General features: G+C 38.7%; 1 protein-coding gene, 1 long non-coding RNA gene and 1 pseudogene across 2 annotated transcripts; 2 read left to right on the top strand and 1 right to left on the bottom strand.

Moving 5' to 3' along the window:
- The first annotated feature begins 655 nt into the window (after nucleotides 1–655).
- Nucleotides 656–13,892, top strand: LOC147168331 (uncharacterized). Its single transcript, XR_015096032.1, has 4 exons — nucleotides 656–1,122; nucleotides 5,960–6,070; nucleotides 8,621–8,672; nucleotides 11,671–13,892. It is a non-coding gene; the product is annotated as an uncharacterized LOC147168331 (long non-coding RNA).
- LOC147168332 (putative polypeptide N-acetylgalactosaminyltransferase 8) lies at nucleotides 3,583–16,780 on the bottom strand. The gene is made up of 11 exons (XM_086085747.1): nucleotides 16,572–16,780; nucleotides 15,220–15,478; nucleotides 12,883–13,049; nucleotides 11,980–12,163; nucleotides 11,664–11,861; nucleotides 10,144–10,258; nucleotides 9,866–10,051; nucleotides 8,963–9,100; nucleotides 7,365–7,460; nucleotides 6,130–6,297; nucleotides 3,583–6,060 (listed from the first exon to the last, which is right to left on the bottom strand). Exons 1-11 carry the CDS (start codon nucleotides 16,750–16,752, stop codon nucleotides 5,920–5,922), a joined length of 1,833 nt encoding a protein of 610 aa, XP_085941873.1. The 5' UTR covers nucleotides 16,753–16,780; the 3' UTR covers nucleotides 3,583–5,919.
- A 917-nt stretch (nucleotides 16,781–17,697) lies between these two features.
- Nucleotides 17,698–21,100, top strand: LOC147168333 (zinc finger BED domain-containing protein 4-like; annotated as a pseudogene).

Here is a 21,100-nt window from a genome sequence, read left to right on the forward strand (position 1 = left end):
GTCCTTGTTTTATTAGTTGCAAAATCCAATGTGACATCTTACCCCATACAGTGTGACAATTTACACGTTGGTGGGGCCACATGTCACATGTTCACTCCCTCTATTTGATGGATTATAACTTTGCACTGACACAAAGTATGAAAATGACATAAATACAAAAAAATAAACGTAAGAATTTGGTCTTTCATCTGGTATACATTTTGTTTTTATATGTTGATTCCAAGAAATATATAAAAGTATAAAAAGTGATGCAACTAGCCCCGCCCGGTCTGACCTCGATTTTTAATGAGGACTTTAACCAGCTGACATTTGAGAACGATATCTGGTCCAACTGGAATTCCCCAACCTGTTTTAAAGTGCTCCTACCGAGCAATTGCTGTGGTTTTCTTAAACTAACTATCTTCATGTTTTTCCATAGCACCTTTGATATGGAAAAATATGAATGTGTGTGCCTCATATGAGAAAACATATTTCATAGTGAATGGTACGTAAAATCAAGCCAACTGTCCTGAAGATTTTGGAAGATCCTGTTGGTAATATTTTTATTTGATTCATATTCAATTATAATTGCAGTCCATTATTTTATTTTTTTCATTTCTGCTGCTTGATTGTGTTTATATTCAATTTTGGGGTATTTTGAAAGTATTTCTTTCAAAAGCATCTTTTCACCTTCACTAAATTTTTGGGAATATTTTCTTGCATGCTTCATCATTGGTCCAACTTCTGTTCCACACACAGGCACACACAGCACTTTAACATTTATATTACAAATAATCCATTCCAGGTTTTTAGGGCACCATCACCTGTGTACAACTTGATTTCCTTAGTTTGAGGCCCCGTCGACATGAAAGCTTAGGAGTGTCGCGCAAGTTTTTTTTCCCCCCGCTCTCTCTCTCTCTCAGTTTGAGCAATACGTCCACAAGGAGGCGCCGTTTCGGAGCCGGAAAACAATCACTTGCATAACCTGGCCCCATAATAATACTATATTTTAATGGAAATCGAACTTGGATCAGCGGCTCGGAAGATGAACGTTTATCTTTCTGAGCTAACGAGCCAGTAGTGACGTTAATGTTTTTGTTAGTGTTCACATGTATGTCAATTTGCCGTCGAACTAATGTTGAGGTTAGTATGAGGCTTTCAGTGAGATTATACAGTACACGTTACGTCTTTACATGGGACACTAATGCTTGAGGTTAGTAAAAAGCAGTGAGGTCTCACTTTTGGATTTTTGCGCTATTTAACATGGCCGATACATGTCGCTAAACTAAAATACGCAACACTTGATCATCATTTGGAACCTTTTCAAAACGACCTATGTGGTTGTATTTATTGGAGGACTGTCTCGTTTGGTCTAAACAGATGAGTTTAGAGAGTCCGCCTGCCTCGTCGCCAGAACCAAAGCGACTGAAGGCTCTGCTCCTGGTGACGAGGCAGGCGGGTGGGACAGTGAAGAGGAGAAAAGAAGAGCGGGCAGGTGAGGCAATATGGATAAGGTAGGTCGGAGGGGCGAGCTCGTGGATGGCTTTGAATGTGACGAGCAGGATTTTATACTGGATGTGGTATGTGATGGGGAGCCAGTGGAACTGTTGAAGGATAAGTGCGCGTGCGTGCGTGCGTGGTGCGAGCGGGGTCTTGTTTTTGTTACATAGTGGGGCCAACATTCTGGGATTTCACAGAGTTGTGGGGCCCACCCGTCCACGTGGGGCCATTTTGATGGTCCCCACAAGTTTAGACCTCTTTTTGAGGGTCAAGACTTGGTTTTAGTTTAGGTTTGAATTGGGTTATGGTTGAGGTTAGGGGCAGGGGCTAGGAAATGCATTATGTCAATGAGATGGCCCCACAAAGATAGTAAAACATACCTGTGTGTGTGTGTGTACTTGTACATACGACATTGTGAGGACCAAAATACATCTTTAACCAACAGATTGAGGACATTTTTGTGAAGTGGGGACATTTTGGCCGGTCCTCACAACTCAAGATCTCTTTTTGAGGGTCAAGACTTGGTTTTAGAGTTGAGGTTTGGGTAAGGAATAGGGGTAGGCAATCATTTTTGATGGTTGGGGTTAGGGGAAGGGGCTAGGAAATGCATTATGTCTATGGATGTCCTCACAATTATATAAGTACAAATATGTGTGTGTGTGTGTGTGTGTGGGGGGGGGGGGTGTGTGTGTGAGAGATTAGGGCAGATGAGTTTTTTGGACCAGTTGAAGTTTATGGAGTTTTTTGAGGGAGACCAAACAGGAGGGAGTGGTGACGAGGCTATGCACGAGAATGGCAGCGGTGTGAGGGGTGAGAGAAGAGCGGAGCCAGTGGATGTTTTTGAGATGGAAGTATGCGGAGTGAGGAGAGGAGAGAGGAGCGAGTGATGTTAGGCCCTATTGATGTTTGAGTAGATCTCAAAAGGCCGTCCCGTCCTTGCGTTTCAGTGTGGACAGCACATCCCTTCCTGGAATAATGAGTAGGCCTCGTTGTCGCAGTCTGATGACGCATCACCCCGTTCTTGTTTGTTACGGTGTATAACCACCACACCATTTGTTTTGTTTGTTGTTTTTATTTGTTCATTTTTCCTTTCGGACGAGTCATTGTGACAGTTTCAACGTACAGTTTTCAACATGAAATGAATTACACCCGAAAAGAAACAGGGCTGACGGGATGAAGCCAAAGCTTATTGATTCCCCAAATACATGTTTTCCTCTCAAATCATTATTTCGATTCCCTGGCCTGGAAGCAAATTTGTAAGTTATAAGGTCGGCCATTTTTGGAAGCTTTATACTTTATCTGCATAGTCCCGAAGTTTATTAAGTCATATAATTTCAGTAATTTTGATTTCATAAATAATTCATGTGTATGTGCATTTGAAGCGCTTTCTGATTTAACCCCTTTTGAGCTTTGAATAGGATTGATACACTTCTGGCTAGTTTTCTTTTTTTGTAGACTTGTGTGTGGATTCCATGTTAACATGTCGTCAATAATTATTTCCAATAGCTTGTGTTTTCTAACACGTTCAATAATTACATTGCTTACTTGAATGCTTACAATTTCTTTGAAACCTTTTTTTGCCCAAAAGAATAAACTTGGTCTTATTAAGATTCAGTAGCAATTGATTTGCATTAAACCATTGTTGCAGTTTGTATAATCCATCATTTGCAGTTTGAACTAACCTTTGTATATCCTCACCTGCACAGAGAATATTTGTGTCATCAACAAAGAGTACCATTTTTAATACACTTGAAGCCTGACATACGTCATTTATATATAGTATAAAAAAAATTGGACACAAAACTGAGCCCTGAGGCACACCACATACAACTTCCAAGCTTTTCCAATTCTCTCTAATGTTTTAAGTAACATTTCATGATTTACTGTATCAAAAGGTTTTTAGATTAAGAAACATTTTAATATAATTCAATCTTTGATTTATGACATCTGTAATGATTTCCACGGATTCAGTCAATGCTTGTGTGGTAGAATGTTTTTTTTTCCTAAAACCATACTGACTATATCGTCTAGTAATTTGTGCATGATTATGAAATTGTCAAGTCTGTCATTAAAAAGTGTTTCTAGTATTTGAGACAGTTGTGGTCAAATTGAAAGAGGTCTTTAATTACCATATTCATACACCGGCAACAGCTCCACTTCATTCGCTCTACTGGCGGTCACAAAATCAACAATGCTTTCATATGGACACTTTGAACCCTCATTTTGCCGTTACAACAATCATGTAACAATATTTCTGCAAACACCACCGATAAAAAAACAAAACAAATTCATTGAAGTCATTTGCAATTTCTTTCATATTATTGACGTTCATGATATCCCATAATTGACAAGTATAACTTTTATTCTCTCTCATTCTATAATTTGGCATAATACTGTTTTTTTCCAATCCCTCCATATAGCATTTAGTTTATTTCAATATTTGTTGTATCTGACTTCTGCCTGTTCTGTCCTTAGTTTAATAAATATCTTGAAATCGTTTTGTTTTTTTCTACAAGCATTTATAAAAGACTTGGTTTGATTGTTTGATATAAAGCATCTTTACTGGACGGTGTTGATCAAACAATTGTTCTAGTTTGTTCATAAAACTTCCATACGCTGTGTTTACATCCATTGCATCACAAACAGCTCCAGTTTTGAGTTGTGTTGTTAATATGCTGCCAATCGTAGTTCGTGAATATTGGGAGATGATCGATCGGTGATGTCATTAATCAGTCATTTTGAACTCATTCACTGCCATTGACGGCTATAGACGTCAAAAATTCATTTGAACATTTGTTCCCACTTTTGTTAACAAGAGTATGAAAACCTAGAATTGTATTTATTTATTATTAAAATTTGTGATTAATCACTAGTGAAGTCATGCGATTAATTATGATTTAAAAAATTAATCGCCTGACGCCCCTAATTTTTAATAATCTTTTATTTTTTTAATTAAAAAAAATAGGGCCGTAATTTTTTTAGTAATTAATTGCATGACTTCACTTGTTAACTCACAATTAATCACACATTTTATATCTGTTTTAAAAGTGGGAAAAAATGCTTAACTAACAGAAATAGTTCAAATAAATTTTTGACATCTGTAGCCATCAATGGCAGTGAATGAGTTAATTTTCTACACACTCAGTGAAGAGCTCGACCTTTTACAATTATATGTTTACCTTTTGTCAATCAATTCCATGAGATAATTAAACCGAGTCGACATATTATTTAATATGTCAAACTTCATGCTACTGTCCACAAACAAGGCGACCCCTCCTCCACCTTTGTCAGTTCTGTTCGTACATACCATATTACATCCTTGGAGATCAAGGTCTAAGTCTTTGTTGTCTTTCATCCATGTTTCAGAAACAGCTATATTGATTTTTTTTTTGCCAAACTTCTGTATATAATACAAAAGATGTGTCCAAAGTTAGTGTTGAGACTCCTGCTGTTGAAATGAATTAATGAGAGTTTACTGTCCAGATTGATTCATTTGTTGTATTGATCTTCAGGATAGTAGTTAGCTGACTGGTTAGCATGTCCGCATCCCAGTGCTGAGGGTGCGAGATCGAGTCTGGGCTTCGGCCTTCTGCTTGTGTGTGTTCTCCCCGTGTCTGTGTGGGTTTTCTGCGGGTACTTTGGTCTCCTCCCGCATTCCCAAAACATGCATGACAGGTTAATTGAGCGCTGTGAATTGTGAGTGTGGATAGTTGTTCCACTCTGTGTGCCCTGCAATTCAATTGGCTGGCAATCCCGCCTACTGCCCAAAGCCAGCTGGGGATGCACCCCAGCGACCCTTTTGAGGAAAATGCGGTTAAGAGAATGGATGGATGGATTTGACAACGATATTGTATTATTTATTTATTTTATTTCATATTATTTTTTATTTATTTATTTTATTTAATAATAATTAGTTGCAAGTTAAATTAAAAGGGTCAAATGTACATGTTTGAACTTTTAGACCACGATTAGGTCGCTTCCTGTTTTTCGCTAATATAGCAAAGCAGAAGTCCGATGCAGCTCGCAGAACGCTCCACCTCACGCAAGATACTAAAGTGAAGCTAATTAAGTCAAATAAGTGCCCCTGTTTGTTCATTAGCAGGCCAAAGTGGTGTGTATATGTTTTATTTGTATTTTATGTTTATGTATATTTAGTAAAGCTTGGTTTATTTCATTGTACACCATTTGTTTGTCTCAGCAGTTCTACGGTGTGTCTGTGGTGTAAAAAGCGAAGTAAGGCCCACAGTAAACATCAATGCAAAGAACTCTTGTCTCCGTTTGTGAACAAACCGGCATACGCCCTCTGTGAACGCCCCAACTCTGCTCATCAGTGCAAAATCTGTCAAATGACCAAAATCTTCCATTTGATTCAAACACAACTAGTTTGCTGCCTCAACAGACCCGATCGTTTTCCGATTTGAACGGGTGACTTGTTACCCCTCAAGTCGCTCTCTCTGTGATGTAATTCTGAATGTTCCAGATCTGACCCGTGCAGCGCTGCACAATGAGATGATAGTAGCTGTCTTCACCCTGGGCGATCTCCAGGCACCGCTTCGTCACCCTGTTCTGGATCGAAGATCCCTGGAATGCGGTAATAGTTGTTGTTGTTGTTGTTTTTCTCCAAAATCCCCTCAAGCTGCTGCCACCCACCTGCTTAAAGTCCCACAACATGTGGAACTTCTTCTGCGCGGCTATCTTGCACTCGTAGAGGGCCGGGTAGATGCCGCTGCCGGGGTCCACCAGGCAGCGGTTGCTGTTGTACTTGTGGGATTTGATGCCACCCACGTAGAGTTCCCCGTTGGTGCGGTAATAGCAGCGCTGAGGCAAAGAGTAAGGCCGCAGGGAATTTACACATTTGGAAACTTTTCCATGGGGATTAAAAGGAGTTAATGGGGAGAACAACACAATTTAAGTTTTGCTCTTAATTAATTAATAAAAATAAATAAAAATAATGATGATGATTAGGGATGGGCGAGTGCCGATACCAGAACACATTTCACGTATCGGTACTCACAACAGCTATCGATACTGGTATAGGCCTACTGCACTGCTTTGAGAAGAATGGCGAACAAAGAAGGTGAAACAGGAAACAGAAATGCAGAGTAGCCTTCCAAATTAAAAGCATGGATTTCAAAACAAGATATAATTAAACATTAATTAAACACTAAACCGCTTGAGGAATTCTCAACATATTATATATATAATATAAAACATATTTTGATTGGGATTATTTGTTTTATTTTATTTATCAATTTTTTGAAATTCATTTTATTGTGTTTCTATGCAAAATTACTTTTATGACTTTTATTTTTATGATTTATAAAAAAATATATAATTGCCATTAATTTCAAGCCATTTTAAGGAAATTTGCTATAATTGGGATACTGTATCGAGGTATTTTTTGAAAAAAAAAAATCTGTCATTGTTTTTTATGCATCATAAGTACTAATGGCATCAACACTTGGTATTGTGTCGGTCTAAAAATAAAAAGTGGTATCGAACATCCATAATAATAATGATGATGATAATAATAATAATAATTAATAAGGTTCTTAAAGAGCCTGTAATGTGAATTCAGAGTTGTTTCTGAATACATTCTGTGTAAAGATAATTGTGAAAAGGCTAACTACACAGTACTGAATTACTTAATTTGAATTTTTTCATTAATTTTAAGGAACTTAAAAAAAAAATTTATTATGGAATTACTGAATAATGCGGTTCCATCCGTGAAAAGTGTTACGTGAGACATCTTATTTCCAGCCTTGCTAGTGGGGCAAAACTGTATGTCAAAGCTGCCTTTTTGTGAGGTTAAAAAGTGTACAAGTTGGCCTTAAGAGCCTCATTGAATAAATGCTCAGAGCGCTTCATTGATGGTGGGCTCATACCTGTGGGGCAAAGTAGTGGCACGAGTAGAGGATGGGTGTGCTGCCGGGAACCGGACCCTGGTCGATGCACAGATCCGGCTTCAGCAAGTTTATTAACTGCAGAGAGGAAATGGAGCAAAAGTTTTGGTTCCTGGCATGTTGTGCGACGACGTGCACAGAGCACAGGATGCCATTGATGACAGGAGTCTCACTCGAACAAGTTGGTTTTTTTTTAGGCCTTCATGTGGGGTGTTTGCGCCCCCTTGTGGGATTGCACTCTTATTAATGTAGATGATGGATGGACAATATTTAACAGTTAAATATGTCAGACTAAAACAGACTGCCTTAAAAAAAATCGTTACAATGAAAGATTTATCTTAAGTGAAGTATAGAAATTGTATTTTATTTTTTGTTTATAAAATCAAGCAGCCAATTATGTTTATTGAAATGCATAGACTCGTTTTTTTAAATAAAAATAATTAATGATGTTAAGTTTTTATTTTTTAATGAATTTTTTTTTTAATGTATTCTTAAAAGTCACTGTTATAAATTTAAATCAAGTATTGGCGATTGTCAATTTTATGTTAAGCGATGTTGTCGGCATCTATTCAAATTAACCATTAAAGTCATCTGTAATCTAACGTAGTTACTTTTAAAGTCAAGTCAATCTTCAAGTCAGTAAAGTAACTGTTACTTTTTTCAAGGTAACTGAGGCCACACTGGTTATAAGCATGTTCTACTTGCTGGCCATCATTCTGTTGCATCTTCTTCAGCTAGTGGTTGAAAACTAGGGGTGTGAAATGCATAGTACCTGGCAATTCGATCCGTATCACGAATCATAGGTCACGATTCAATTCGATTAATCCCGATACAAATCTATAAATTGATTATTGCGATTTTATTTAATTTTTTTAAAAAAAATTTTTACTCAAATTTAGAAAAAACGAATCAGTTAACTTGTACATGTACACTGTAAGATTTGTATAAAAAATTATTTATTTACCTGAAACTTTAGGCTTTTAACTGAGCTACTGTGTTTAACAAACAGGTTGCAGTCTGTTTCATGTTTGAACAGCACTGAAATAAAAATATTAAGGCTTTAATGTTCCATCAATAGAACCCTAATCCTAAAGTAAGACGTTTTGTTGAATATTTCCATCAAAAATTGATGTTTAAAAATCGATTCTCTCGCATATAGAATCGATTCAAGAATTGTGCACTATAAGATCACGATATATTGCCGAATCGATTTTTTTTAACACCCCTATTGTCTTCAGGTTTATGCGACTTCTGAGGAAGGCGGCAGCGAACGCTGAAACTAATACAAAGGTAAATACAAACTCTACTGTCTCTAAAAATAAACAAACAACATTACAATCATGACACATTTCACACACATCTTGACAGCAATGAAAAAAAAGAAAGAATGTAAATTATCATCTTACCCCTGGACACATTTACAGCCAGGCCTTACGTGTGTTTTATTTACGCGTGTAAATAAAAACTACTTTATGGTTGAACCAGTCCTCAAACGCATCCTTCACACGTCCACAGTATGGGTTGACCGGCAAAAGATGTATTTATTTTGGTAGTTGACTATAATCTGATGAAAGTCTCACCGCTCCGTAGCCGACCAGGTCTTTGAGAGGTTCCAGTAAGGGGTAAACGTTATCCAGGTACCACTTGAAGGGCTTGCACTTGAGCCGCTTCCTCAGCGCCTTCCGTTCAGACACGTCGCCGATGTCCACGCTGTGATTCTGAGTTAGAAACATACAACAAAATGGCCACCGCGCTGGCTTTTCTCAAATTTCACTGTATCAACTACTGGTTTCATTGGCAAACTGTCATATTGTGACAAGGGTTGCAAAGGCTCTGATATTTTTGGGCACATTTCCAGGAAGTTATTGGTACATTTCCATTATAAGTTTAGCTGGAGAGTTTGGAAAATAATAAGCAGAAATATAAATGTTTTGTAATGAGTAGACATGCATGCAAATAATAGTAATAGTTGTGCCTTGAGAGACAAGTTGAATTGTTTTGTGACCACGCTCCAAACTCAAAACACAATTATCTCATATCATCTTTTCTCATTGAGATGAATTGAAACACCATTAATCCGTACCAGCTCCCCAAAAATAGCACTCTATAATATCATACTTAATAAAGAAAATAAACCATCAGTACAGCACTAATAGTAGCCATTTTTTGCAGAGGATAAAGAATACATGACTGAGTACTGTTATATTGTCTGTCAACATGTGTTGATGTACTGTTGGTGTTCAGTCCATTGCTTATAGATTTACAGCATTGTGACATCAATGCTATTTTTTTTTACTAACATTAGCATTAGGCTAGATGGCTTAAAAGCTAAATGTGTGGTTGTTAGGTTGACAGTTAACTTCAATTGGGAGTGGGAATGAATTGTTTAGCATCTACCGAAATTGCTATTTATTTTGAAACACTGCCACCGTAATCCCCATGTCAAGTTTCTGGGCTTGTGAGTGAATCTGCAATTGGTTTACCTGCAAGGGAAGGTTCCAGGCGATGTTGACGTTATATTTGTACTCATCCATCCACACCTCGGCCACGCGCAGCGCGTTTCTCTTCATGGTGACGCTGAGGTCGGGCAGGTAGGGCTTGACGGCACGCTCGATGTGGGCGATCTTGGAGCAGGGGATCACCTCCACGCTGCCGCCGCACAGCCACGCCTGCGGGCGCAAACACCAACCCGAGCCACCGGATCACACGCTGAGCAAACATTCCATCTTTGTTTAGTGCTGGAACTGCACCAGAGTCTCACCCGGATGCCCAGCTCCACGTTCTCGCCGCCGTATATTTTCATTCCTCCGTCCAGGCTGCCAATCTCACCAAAGAACTTGCGATCGGCCGCGAGTATCCCCATGATGGCCGGGCTCCTTTTTGGGAGCAAGAACACCCACAAAAAAGTGCTCAGTTTCTTCCAAATTGTCACTGGTGAGGTTAGGAGTAAGCCTGGTGTGTGCATATTGCATCAATGCAACTTATAATTTGCTAATTTTCCATGTAGAAGCTATCCTTATAAAATAATTTATACTTAAAATGTGTTTTACATGTTCTATATTTTAATTTTATTTGAAATGGATGGCTGGCTGGATGGAATTAGAATCATATTAAATTGTACAAATATTAATTACTCTTAAATTTAAAATATTTTAATTATAATTTATTTTAACTTCCTCAATATTAAAAAATATATAGAATTTTTATAAATGTAAGTATTTTTTTATTCAAGTTTTTAAATGTCATCAATTTTCCAAAAATATATTTCACTGGAAATTACAATGTGATACATATATATATAATATCTAATGTACCAATAATGTAATATTAAATTAATTTAATATAAAATATTTTTTACATTTCATATATTTCTTATCTTAATTAGAATTAGAATGCTATTAAAGTTTATTAACATTTTAAATGGAATTTTATATCAAACTATCCATCCATCCGTTTTCTGAACCTCTTATTTAGACTGACTAATTTGTACTATCAATACAGAGCACCCCCCTGCATACTCACGCTTCAGCACTCGGGGATTAACCTACTTGTGGATTAAAAAAACAACAACATATATATATATATATATATAGTTTGAACATAATTCGTTCCTGATAAGTGTTCAACCTCTGAAACGTTTTTTCCTATAGGAAATAATGTAAATGCAATTAATCCGTTCCCAAGCTCCAGTAACAGAAAATTCCTATTTTCATTTATATGTATGTTTTTTACATTTACAGTACAATACAGTATTTAAACAATAAAAAATACCTTATCTTACCTGTTGTGGTGTGATGGCATCAGTGGATGATAAATGCTATGTTAATGCTAGCTTTAGTTCAGTGCTGAGTTTGTGTATTTTTACATTGGGCATATTGTTAGACTACTAAGCGGTCCTTGCATATCCTGATGTTGTTTTTTAATAACTTAATTAGCATAGCATTAAGTTGATACATATTTACAATATTTTAATTATTTATTTTAATTAAATGTATTTCAATTGTACTGTAAATTTGAGTTTTATCAATTTATTATCAATATTTAAAAAACGAATTTCACTTTGAATTACTATTTTATTAAATATAATCAGTAGTTTTTAATTTATCCTTTTCATTTGCGTATTTTTTATTATCTAAGTGTAAATTCTAATTTATACATGACATGGTTTGATCGTAGCAAATATTAGCAGCAAGCAAGCTAAGCTAACGTTTGCAAGATTGTTTGATCCGTATCGGTTTGAGGTGAAACCGAGGAGAGCGGGCGGCAAACTGTGCGACTCACTTTGCAGGCAGCGACTCGTCCTTGAGCTTGTACCACTCGGGCCTGAAGGACTCGTACATGCACCACAGGGCCCAGTCGAAGGCGTCGGCCGATGGACCGTAGCGGATCACCGTCAAGTCATCGTAATTGACCCGATCGAAGACGGGCGTCACGATGACCGTGCGGTCCTCCTTGACACGAGCCAGCAGCGGCTCTGCCCTAAACACGCAAGCGGATGTCAGTGGTGGCAAGCCAAGAAAGTCAATTCATTGAATCAGTACTTTCACAACGCTATTTATTTACCCAAGTATCTGTACTGTGGCAAAATGACACCAACCATTGCACGTGGACTTCAATGTGGGCATCCAATATGGCCACCACGTCGCCGGTGGCTATCTTCCATCCGGACAGTCTGGCCTGGGTGAGGCCTAACTGCTCCTTGTGCATCACCCGCTTCAGCAGGCCTGGACGCTCCTCGTGGATGACCGCCATGTAGTCCTCCAGCTTCTCCTTCAGGTCGTCTGTGGATGCACGTTCAAGGGGACAAATTAATTCTCATCTCTTACTTCTTTGTTCTTCTGTTTCTCCAAGAAAGTGGGAGAGAAATGACAGGAAAAGCCTACTAGAACAGCAGAAATGTATTTTGGATTCATCAGGGGCACTTTAAATGGCGGCTCCCATTTTGCACATGTTTGAATTTGATTGGTTAATTCTGAACAAAGCCACATCCCAGTTATAAGATGGTGTGCATATTAGTGTAATCACATTATTAACCACATTTATTTTTACATCCTCTCTCGAAAACATACATCAATTGAGTTTTACAAGTGACAGTTAAGATCTTGGTCTCAAGTATATTACAAAAGCTCACATATTGTATAGACTTCTTATATTCACTGTAATGGGATAGTGGGTCACTGACGTTTTTGTTTTGATTTGCTTTTTTAATAGTAACGTCCAATACAAAACTGCTTGCATTTTATATTTATTTTATGCAGTTAGTTACAACAAAAATAAATATTTTTTGAAATGTGAGTCTCAACCAAATGGCTGGCATGTACCTTGATGGGATAATGGCAGAAACTGGAAGAATGTACTCATTTAAAGAAATATTACAAGCAGCTCAAATTGTTGTGGACATTGGAGTCATTGTATGTTTTGGATTGTTTTTGTATCATTCCATTTCTGTTTTTCAAGGGTGTAGCCAGAAATGTCAACATCCAACTTTTAGTTCCTGTACCATTTGTGCTGTGGTCGTCCACCAGTATTATCTCTTTGAGCAGGCTGGCGGGGGTCTTGTCTATGATGCTGCGGACAGCCCGCTTGATAATGGACAGAGCTTCGTTCAGGTAGATCAACACCACGCTCAGGCTGGGGAGATCGTCAGGGTACTTTTTCTCTGCGCATCTGTGTGGAAGGAAGAGCAAGAAAAATATGCCATGATGAGATAGACTTGCAATTTGTTGCTAGAGCGCAAAAAACAACAACCACAAAATAGAATAGAAAGCCTTTATTGTCACAATATAGGGCAGGGGTAGGGACCTGTCCTGCCTGTCTCCCTCCTTTAACACACCTGATTGATGAACAACAGCTGAGTCAGCTGTGTTTGAGGAGAGAGACATGGAAAGGGTTCCCTATCCCTGATTTCGGGTGCAGAGGCAACAAAATTGAGCTCATAAAAACATACAGTAAAAGGCAAGCAAAAATAAAAAAAACAATGACAGCAGGATGAGGATAAATGTTCATATGAAGCTTTGCAACCTAGAAATATATGTAAGATTCGTTTATGCAACTACTACGTTTTTAAGTCCGAGTCCTTGACAGGCGCGAGGGATGTAATAAATATCTGTTAGTTTAGAGCACTTTACAAGCACTTCTGCAATCCCATATAGTCTCTGCAGCGTGTCCTCATGTTTCTGGGACGTCAGGGAGGTCGTCCTAACCAGATGACCGAGTGCCTCATCCTATCTCTAAAGGAGATCTCGAACACCCTGCGGAGGAAACTAATTTTAGCTGCGTATATATCTTGATCGTGTTCTTTCGCTCATGACTCAGAGCTTGTAATCTAGAGATAGGTGGTAGGAATGTAGATTGACTGGTAAATCAAGAATCATTATCATAATCATCATGACTGCAGACAGTGTGCCTACCTGCCCGTCAGGTTACGAACACGGGCAGCCTTGGCGGAGTCCAACTCTCTCTGGAAACGAATCCGACATGTGGAGTGGAGCACGCGCGGTCCACTCGGACTTAATGCCCCCCACCTCCCGCCAGACATGGGCAAAGTTCTTCCGAAGGTGGCAGTTAAAACTACTCCTGACAGATGCAGCTCCTCACAATGCATCAAGCACCCCCCCCCCCCTCCCCCCCCTCCCCCCCCCCCCCCCCCCCCCCCCCCCCCGCCCCACACCATCAAGGTCTTCAGCTCTTGTATGTCATGTGCAGCTTCCTTCTAACATGATTGATGTATTTTTTTCTTAGTTGGAATGATGATGACGGATCTCATCAATCTGTTAGGGCAGATCTGTTTTTAATTTGTAGAAGAGATTGACAGAGGAGGCATGAACTCCAGTTATGGGATTTTTTTTTTCTAGCAATCTAAAATAAGAACTAGAAAAATTTCTGCGGAAATTTTGAATGGGACTGCTGACTCTTGCGAGGTGGAAAGACACATGTAGTACTTGTAGCAATAGTAGTAGTAGTAGGACTTTTAGTGGTAGCAAGTACTTGTAGTAGTAGTAAGTAGTATTATTAGTAGTACTTGCAGTTTGTAGTAATTTTAGTAGTAGTCAAATGGCCAAGATGGCCGCCGACCCGGGTGGTCGAGGGGGAGAGAGTCCATGGCGTACACCTAATTAATTGGCCAAGATGGCCACCAGCGAGGCAGATCGAGCCGCATCGTTTTTGATCTACGGTACGGTCCGCATTTTTGCGGAAAAATCTGTGGAAGATAATATAATAAAAATAATAATAATAATAAACCCGATTTTCTTAGGATAGTCATATGTGCCTGCTTTGCTACGCAGCAGTCCCATAATTAAAGGTGATATAACGCCTTGGGAACTATTCATAAACAGGGCAACTGTGCCTGAGTGTACAGTTGTGCTTGAAAGTTTAAAGTTATAAGAATGCCCATAAAATCCAAAATACTGTGCCAATTGTTTTGACATATTCACGGATTGTAGAGATGTGCATGTGAATTTCGATGACGATTCATAGCATTTTTGTTTCAGTAAGCAACGTTTTAGCTTTTGTACAATTACAGTCAAGCACAACTGCAAAATCCGGCGCACATCATCTCATGTTGAACATATCTTACTTCACGTATCAGATTGAAAATGATGTCTTAACATACATCATGGCATTGAATAATGTCATTTTATGCATTGTGTCATGTTCAAAATGTCTTGCTATGCACAATGTGATTCAAGATGGTGTCTTACTATGACAACAAGACAAATCATCTTTGTCATATTACACTTGACGTCTGACTTTTAATCCCGTCACGAGTCAGCCATCTTGCCTGCTAGAAAGAGCCAAGTGGTGTGTTTGTGTGCGAGAGATTTGGATTTTGCACCTGGCGTGCCGCGTGTCGGGAATCTCCCTGTTGAGCGGCAGCCTGTCGCTGAGGAAGGCGTTGTAGCCGTATTTGACGAACAAACCCTCGGCCTCCTTCTGCTCCTCCTCGCTCAGACCCTCGCCCCACTTCTTGAACAGCGCCGAGTTGGGGAACAGCTTCTTCACCACCACCTTTTCCTTGTTGTCCGCCTTTTCTGCCTTGTCCTCGGCTTTCACCGCCCGCACCGCCCCTAGCTGAAGCTTGTTTACTGCTTTGACTGTAGAATGAAAAGCGGGTTCACTGTTTATTCCATACCATTCATATGTAACTTAAAGTGGAGCAATTTGCTCAAAAATATCTTTCCAATAGCCTCTTTTTTTTGGGGGGACCGGTTATGACTCAAACATCTTCTAATTGGCATATTTACACCTTAGCTGTTCACAATTGGGTACTCCTGCAAGCCTGTGGCCAATAGACTGGATTTGGGTTCGAATTTACTGCCCTATGTCTGTGATGTGATATCATGCGCCCAGTGTACCTGAAGATGCAGTTTGATGTTTTGGCCACATGTGGCAGTAGCGATTCAGAATTTAATTTCCTGCATTGATATGCTTTCATTTACAATATATGAATAAAAATGTAACTCATCCCCAGCCAGCCTTTTGCTCCACCCCTCACTCATAGTTGAAAAAGGTGCTCAAAGGGGGCGTGGCCTGGAGAACCATTGGGTTTGCGAGGTGGGTAGAGGTTGGGCGTGGGCTGGCTGAGATTGACAGCAGCAGTGAAAACTATCATCTAAATACTACGACAAACTATTCTAAATAAAGGAAACAAAATGTGATGCTAATAAATCATTAACCTGAAAATCAATATAAAGATGTTTGCAAACACTAATATTCCAACTCGCTAAGGAGGCGTGTATATATCATATATCATATATAATTCCATGGTGGCAGAGCGGCTACATCAGTTTCAAGGAAGTGGCGTGGGTAGACCGGAACAGCCAAATTATGTTTTATTCCCAATGTTTAACCTGAAGATGGTGCCACACGTTTTTTTTTTTTACCCAAATCCAAGCTTTCCACAAACCTGCACTAAAATGTCAAAATAGTTGACAGCATTAGTAGACATTCGTTTATACAGTTTATCAGCACAACAAATTCTGTAAAATAATAAAAGGAATAATTAACCCCAAAAGCCCTAAATGGATGCAACAAATATTGCAGGACTGTTAATTTAAAATGCTCAGCTATACATGGCCCACTCTTGCACTAGATGGAACATCTGGTTGGTTGTTGTGTTGAATACGGCACATAAAGTACATGGCGTCATTGGGTTGAAAACAAACCAAATAAAAATAAAGAACTCACGCTGACTCTCGATGTTAGAAATCATCTTTTCCATCCTCTGTCCCTGGACGGAGTTGTTGTAGATGGCCATGCGTAGATGCTCCGAGTGGCTTTGCACGACACTCCGATTGCAGCCCAGGTACAGCAAGGTGGCAGTCATCAAGGCAGCCAGCAGGATGCCTTTGAGCCACCCGGGTCTCATGTCGACGGCGCCTGAAAAAAACAACAGAAGGGAGGAGGGAGTCATCTTTGGTTTTTATCCCGGGCCGTCCTTTGCCCTCCTCACAGGGCCGCCCCATCAAACACGCACTGTGCGTAGGCACGGACTAATTTATGAGTGGACTAACATTGTCACAGACTTGCTGTTGGGGTAAGTGAAACCATCGGAAGAGGCCTGGCGGCCATTTTACGTTGCCGCTTTCTTAGTGCTCATAACTTGAATACATTCATTACTCTGAATTGTTTCCATGTTTTTTTTTTCTGTCTTTATGACAACAATGCCAGTGTGTGTGATGTACGATTGTACCATTAAGTCTGGGAGAAGCTGTACATGCACATTCCATCAGTAAGAATGCAGTTATACAGTAAGAACTTATTTTTCAATGAAAGTTTCACCTGTTTGCTTGGTCCGGCCTGTCTCATTACACATTTTTTTTCTTTTTAAATACATTTTTAATAGATTTTCTTGAAAACTTCTTGGGTGTTGGCAGTTTACTTAGGTGGCCCACCCAAGTATTAATATGGTGTGGGAAGCACTGATTTTTGTCCATGGTCATCATTAATCCTTTATTCTCAACCACTGTTTTATAAATATTGACTTAGTGAATTGTTTAAAGCAATTTCAATTGTTATGCTCACAAGAATTATGCATGTACATCCATATGATCAATTGAGCCACAGTCATTATGAATGAAATATTTTATTAAATGCATTTTTATTACTTTACAAAATGTACATATTACTGGCGTCGGGCCAAATTTTCATAATTTATATTTTGGTGGACAAGCGGTTAAGAAAATGGATGGATGGGTGCTTTTTATTGATTTTTTAATCAATACTATTGGTCAGACTCAGTCCACACGTGAGTTTTAGTTTTATGAATTGTTGAACAATCTAATGTAATGAAAATGGCTTGATCTCTTTAATGATGCAGTTTTTGGTGTCCCTGAAAAGTGATGATTTTGGAGATGCAAGGACTCACACCACCAGCTTTTGAAATGGATGAAAAGGAAAGAAAAAAAAATGAACATGTACACTAATATTATGTTTTAAATGTATTACTATCCCAACAGTAATTTATGTGTGTTTTATTCCTCTCATATAGAGAACGCGGTTAAGGATCCCCGCATCGATCGAGCCATCGGAATTTGCAAAAAGGTTGTCGCTGCTTTTTCCTACAGCTGGAAAAAAAGAAGAGAGTTGGGTGAAGCGCAGTTAGAGCTTGGCTTGCCTCTTCATCAGCTCATAAGAGAATCCCCAACGAGATGGGGCTCGCGTCAAAAGATGATTGAGCGATTCCTCGAACAGGAGAAGGCAATAATTCGTGTTCTGGGGTTAGATGTGAAAAGCCGCCATCTTGTGCCTTCTTGGCAAGACATTGAGGTCTTGGAGTCAGTGAATAAGGCAGTTAAAAATGCGTCTGTCAGCGGAGAGGCATGTCAGTGTCTCCTGTATTAAAAATGTCATCCATTTGTTTAAAACTAGGAAGGAAAATGATACCGATCTTACCAAAACAATAAAAAGGAACATACTGGGATACCTCGACTCAAAATACAGTGACCCTGTAAAGGATGAACTCTTGGACATGGCCTCTCTGGTGGACCCAAATATTCCAGACAACATACATATCTGCTATTGCCAGAAGCAAACCCTGACACCGATCCACTTGAGTGGTGGAAGAGCCATGAATACAACATTTCCCGGCTTGCTAACCTGGCCAAGAGATACCTCTCTAACCCGGCAACAGGTGCACCATCTGAATTGTTACATGCAGCAGGGCATGCCTCAAGCCAGAGGACAGGCTGGTCTTCCTTGCCAAAAATGTGTAAAAAAAAAAAAAAAAAGACACTGAATTATTACATTTGTAAAGTGCAAACTAGGATTTTTTTTTTTATCTCTATCTCTATCTATCTATCTATCTATCTATATATATATATATATATATATATATATATATATATATATATATATATATATATATATATATATATATATATATATATATATATATATATATATATATATATATATATATATATATATATATCTAGATAGATAGATAGATAGAGATAAAAAAAAATCCTAGTTTGCACTTTATAAATGTAATAATTCAGTGTCTTTTTTTTTTTTTTTACAGTGTCAGTGTCAGGGTTTGCTTCTGACACTGAATTATTACATTTATAAAGTGCAAACTAGGATATTTTTTTTTAATCCCTATCTATCTATCTATATCTATATCTATATCTAGATAGATAGATAGATAGATAGATAGATAGATAGATAGATAGATAGATAGATAGATAGATAGATAGATAGATAGATAGAGATTAAAAAAAAATCCCAGTTTGCACTTTATAAATGTAATAATTCAGTGTTATGTTATATTTTGTTTCCAGAAGTATTTTATTTAAGGCAGAAATTTCGCATTTTAGTTATGTTAAGTGCTAACACTTCGGGTATCCATAGCTACGATGGCGTATTAGGGCCACGTATAATATATATATTTTTTTATTTATGAGAAAATAAACTACTGCCAGTTTTGCGAAGCTTCACACCCTCAGGATCATGCATTTGAGTTAATTTGTTAAAATATTTATATTTACTTGTACATTTATGTTTCCAGAATTATTATTTACACATTCATACTTTTATTTCCGTCTACGTCTCTGGCCTGGGAACGCCTTGGGATCCCGTCGGAGGAGCTGGCTGAAATGGCTGAGGAGAGGGAAGTCTGGGCTTCCCTGCTAAAGTTGCTACCCCCGCAACCCGACCCCGGATAAGCGGAATTGAAGACGGAACGGAACTTCTTTTTTTTTTGTACAAAAAGCTAAGTTGATGTGTGGAATCTGCTGTTCTTATTCACTTGCATTTACTTAAAGTATGCTATCTTCTGATTGGTTAGTGTTAGTCAGCTGATAGGGGGTCAGGAAGTGTTGTCGCTCTAGCTGCCGAGATGAAATTTGCCACTTTATAATGTGGCAAAGCTGCCGTAGTACAGAGATAGGAGACAGAGATTCATATCTGAGTGACAATGTTGTTTTTCAAAATATTTTAAGTCAAGTGAAGCACAACCTTCCTCGCGTCTGTGTGTGTGTGTGTGTTTTCATTGCTCCTGGCTCACTTGGCCGGCATGTCAGGTCTGCGTTCCCTCTGATTGGTCATTCGTCATTCCTGAAAGGAACAGTGTGTAATATTTTGCGCCATCTAGTGGTGAATTAATTCATTTAAAAAACACAGTATTTAATTTCAATAATATGAAAAATATACATACGTTCTATCGCATTATTGTAATCGTAGGTCTAGTCATCTTAAATTATAATACATAGGTCGTGCAGCACCTTACAGGAGGCTGACATTTTTCGCCACCATCTTTCTGCTATGTACGACGGTGTATTAGGGCCACGTATAAATAAATTCATATATTTTTAGCGTGGGGGGTGTAATATTCCGAGAGAGAAAACTCACGAGACAAAAACTTGTATATTTGCGACTTTATAATGTGGCAAATTTGCCACTTTATTTCTCGTAAATTTATGAATTTATTCTTGCAAATTTGCCACTTTATTTCTCGTAAATTTATGAATTTATTCTTGCAAATTTGCCACTTTATAAAGTCGCAAATTTACAAGTTTTTGTCTCGTGAGTTTTCTCTCTCGGATTATTACACCCCTTACACTAAAAATATATGAATTTATTTATACGTGGCCCTAATACGCCGTAAGTAATGTGGTTGCACAAGTGTGTGCACCCTCTTAAAGCACAGATGTGGCTGTGTTCACAATTAGCCAATCATGTTCAAACTCATGTTAAATGGGAGTCCGCGTGTACCTGACACCATCTCAATTGCCTCTGATTAGCCTCAAATTTATTTTGGATGTTCTAGTGGGCTTTTCCTGCTGTTTTCCCCCCATTTCTTGTTGAAGCCTAAAAGTGTGCTAGCACTGACTTGCAAGTTTGAACTGCTCATAATTCCGTCCACAATAATTTTCACCAAAACCTTTGAAAAGTAAAAGCGCAATAGAGTTCTGTCATTGCATTTAGAAATAAATCTCTGAATTTGCATTACAGAGTAATTCATTGGGTTTTTGTGTAAGTGTGCATTTACAAGCACACTAATGTCCACACACACACACAGGTATTAATTAACACTATTATGTTTGTTTTTGGGCTGGTCGAACCTGCGAGAAGCACCAGGACGCAGTCTCTCATGCTGCGTTTAGCTTGTCCAAGGGCAAACAGGAGCCTGCATCCTTGTGAGCCACACGGCCGCCATCTGTCAGGCGGGACACAACACACTCCCATTGGAGTACAGATGCAACATCATGTCGTAG

This window comes from Leptonotus elevatus, chromosome 9, assembly GCF_054856555.1.
Source record: "Leptonotus elevatus isolate MCC_2025b chromosome 9, RoL_Lele_1.0, whole genome shotgun sequence".
NCBI classification, from domain to species: Eukaryota; Metazoa; Chordata; class Actinopteri; order Syngnathiformes; family Syngnathidae; genus Leptonotus; species Leptonotus elevatus.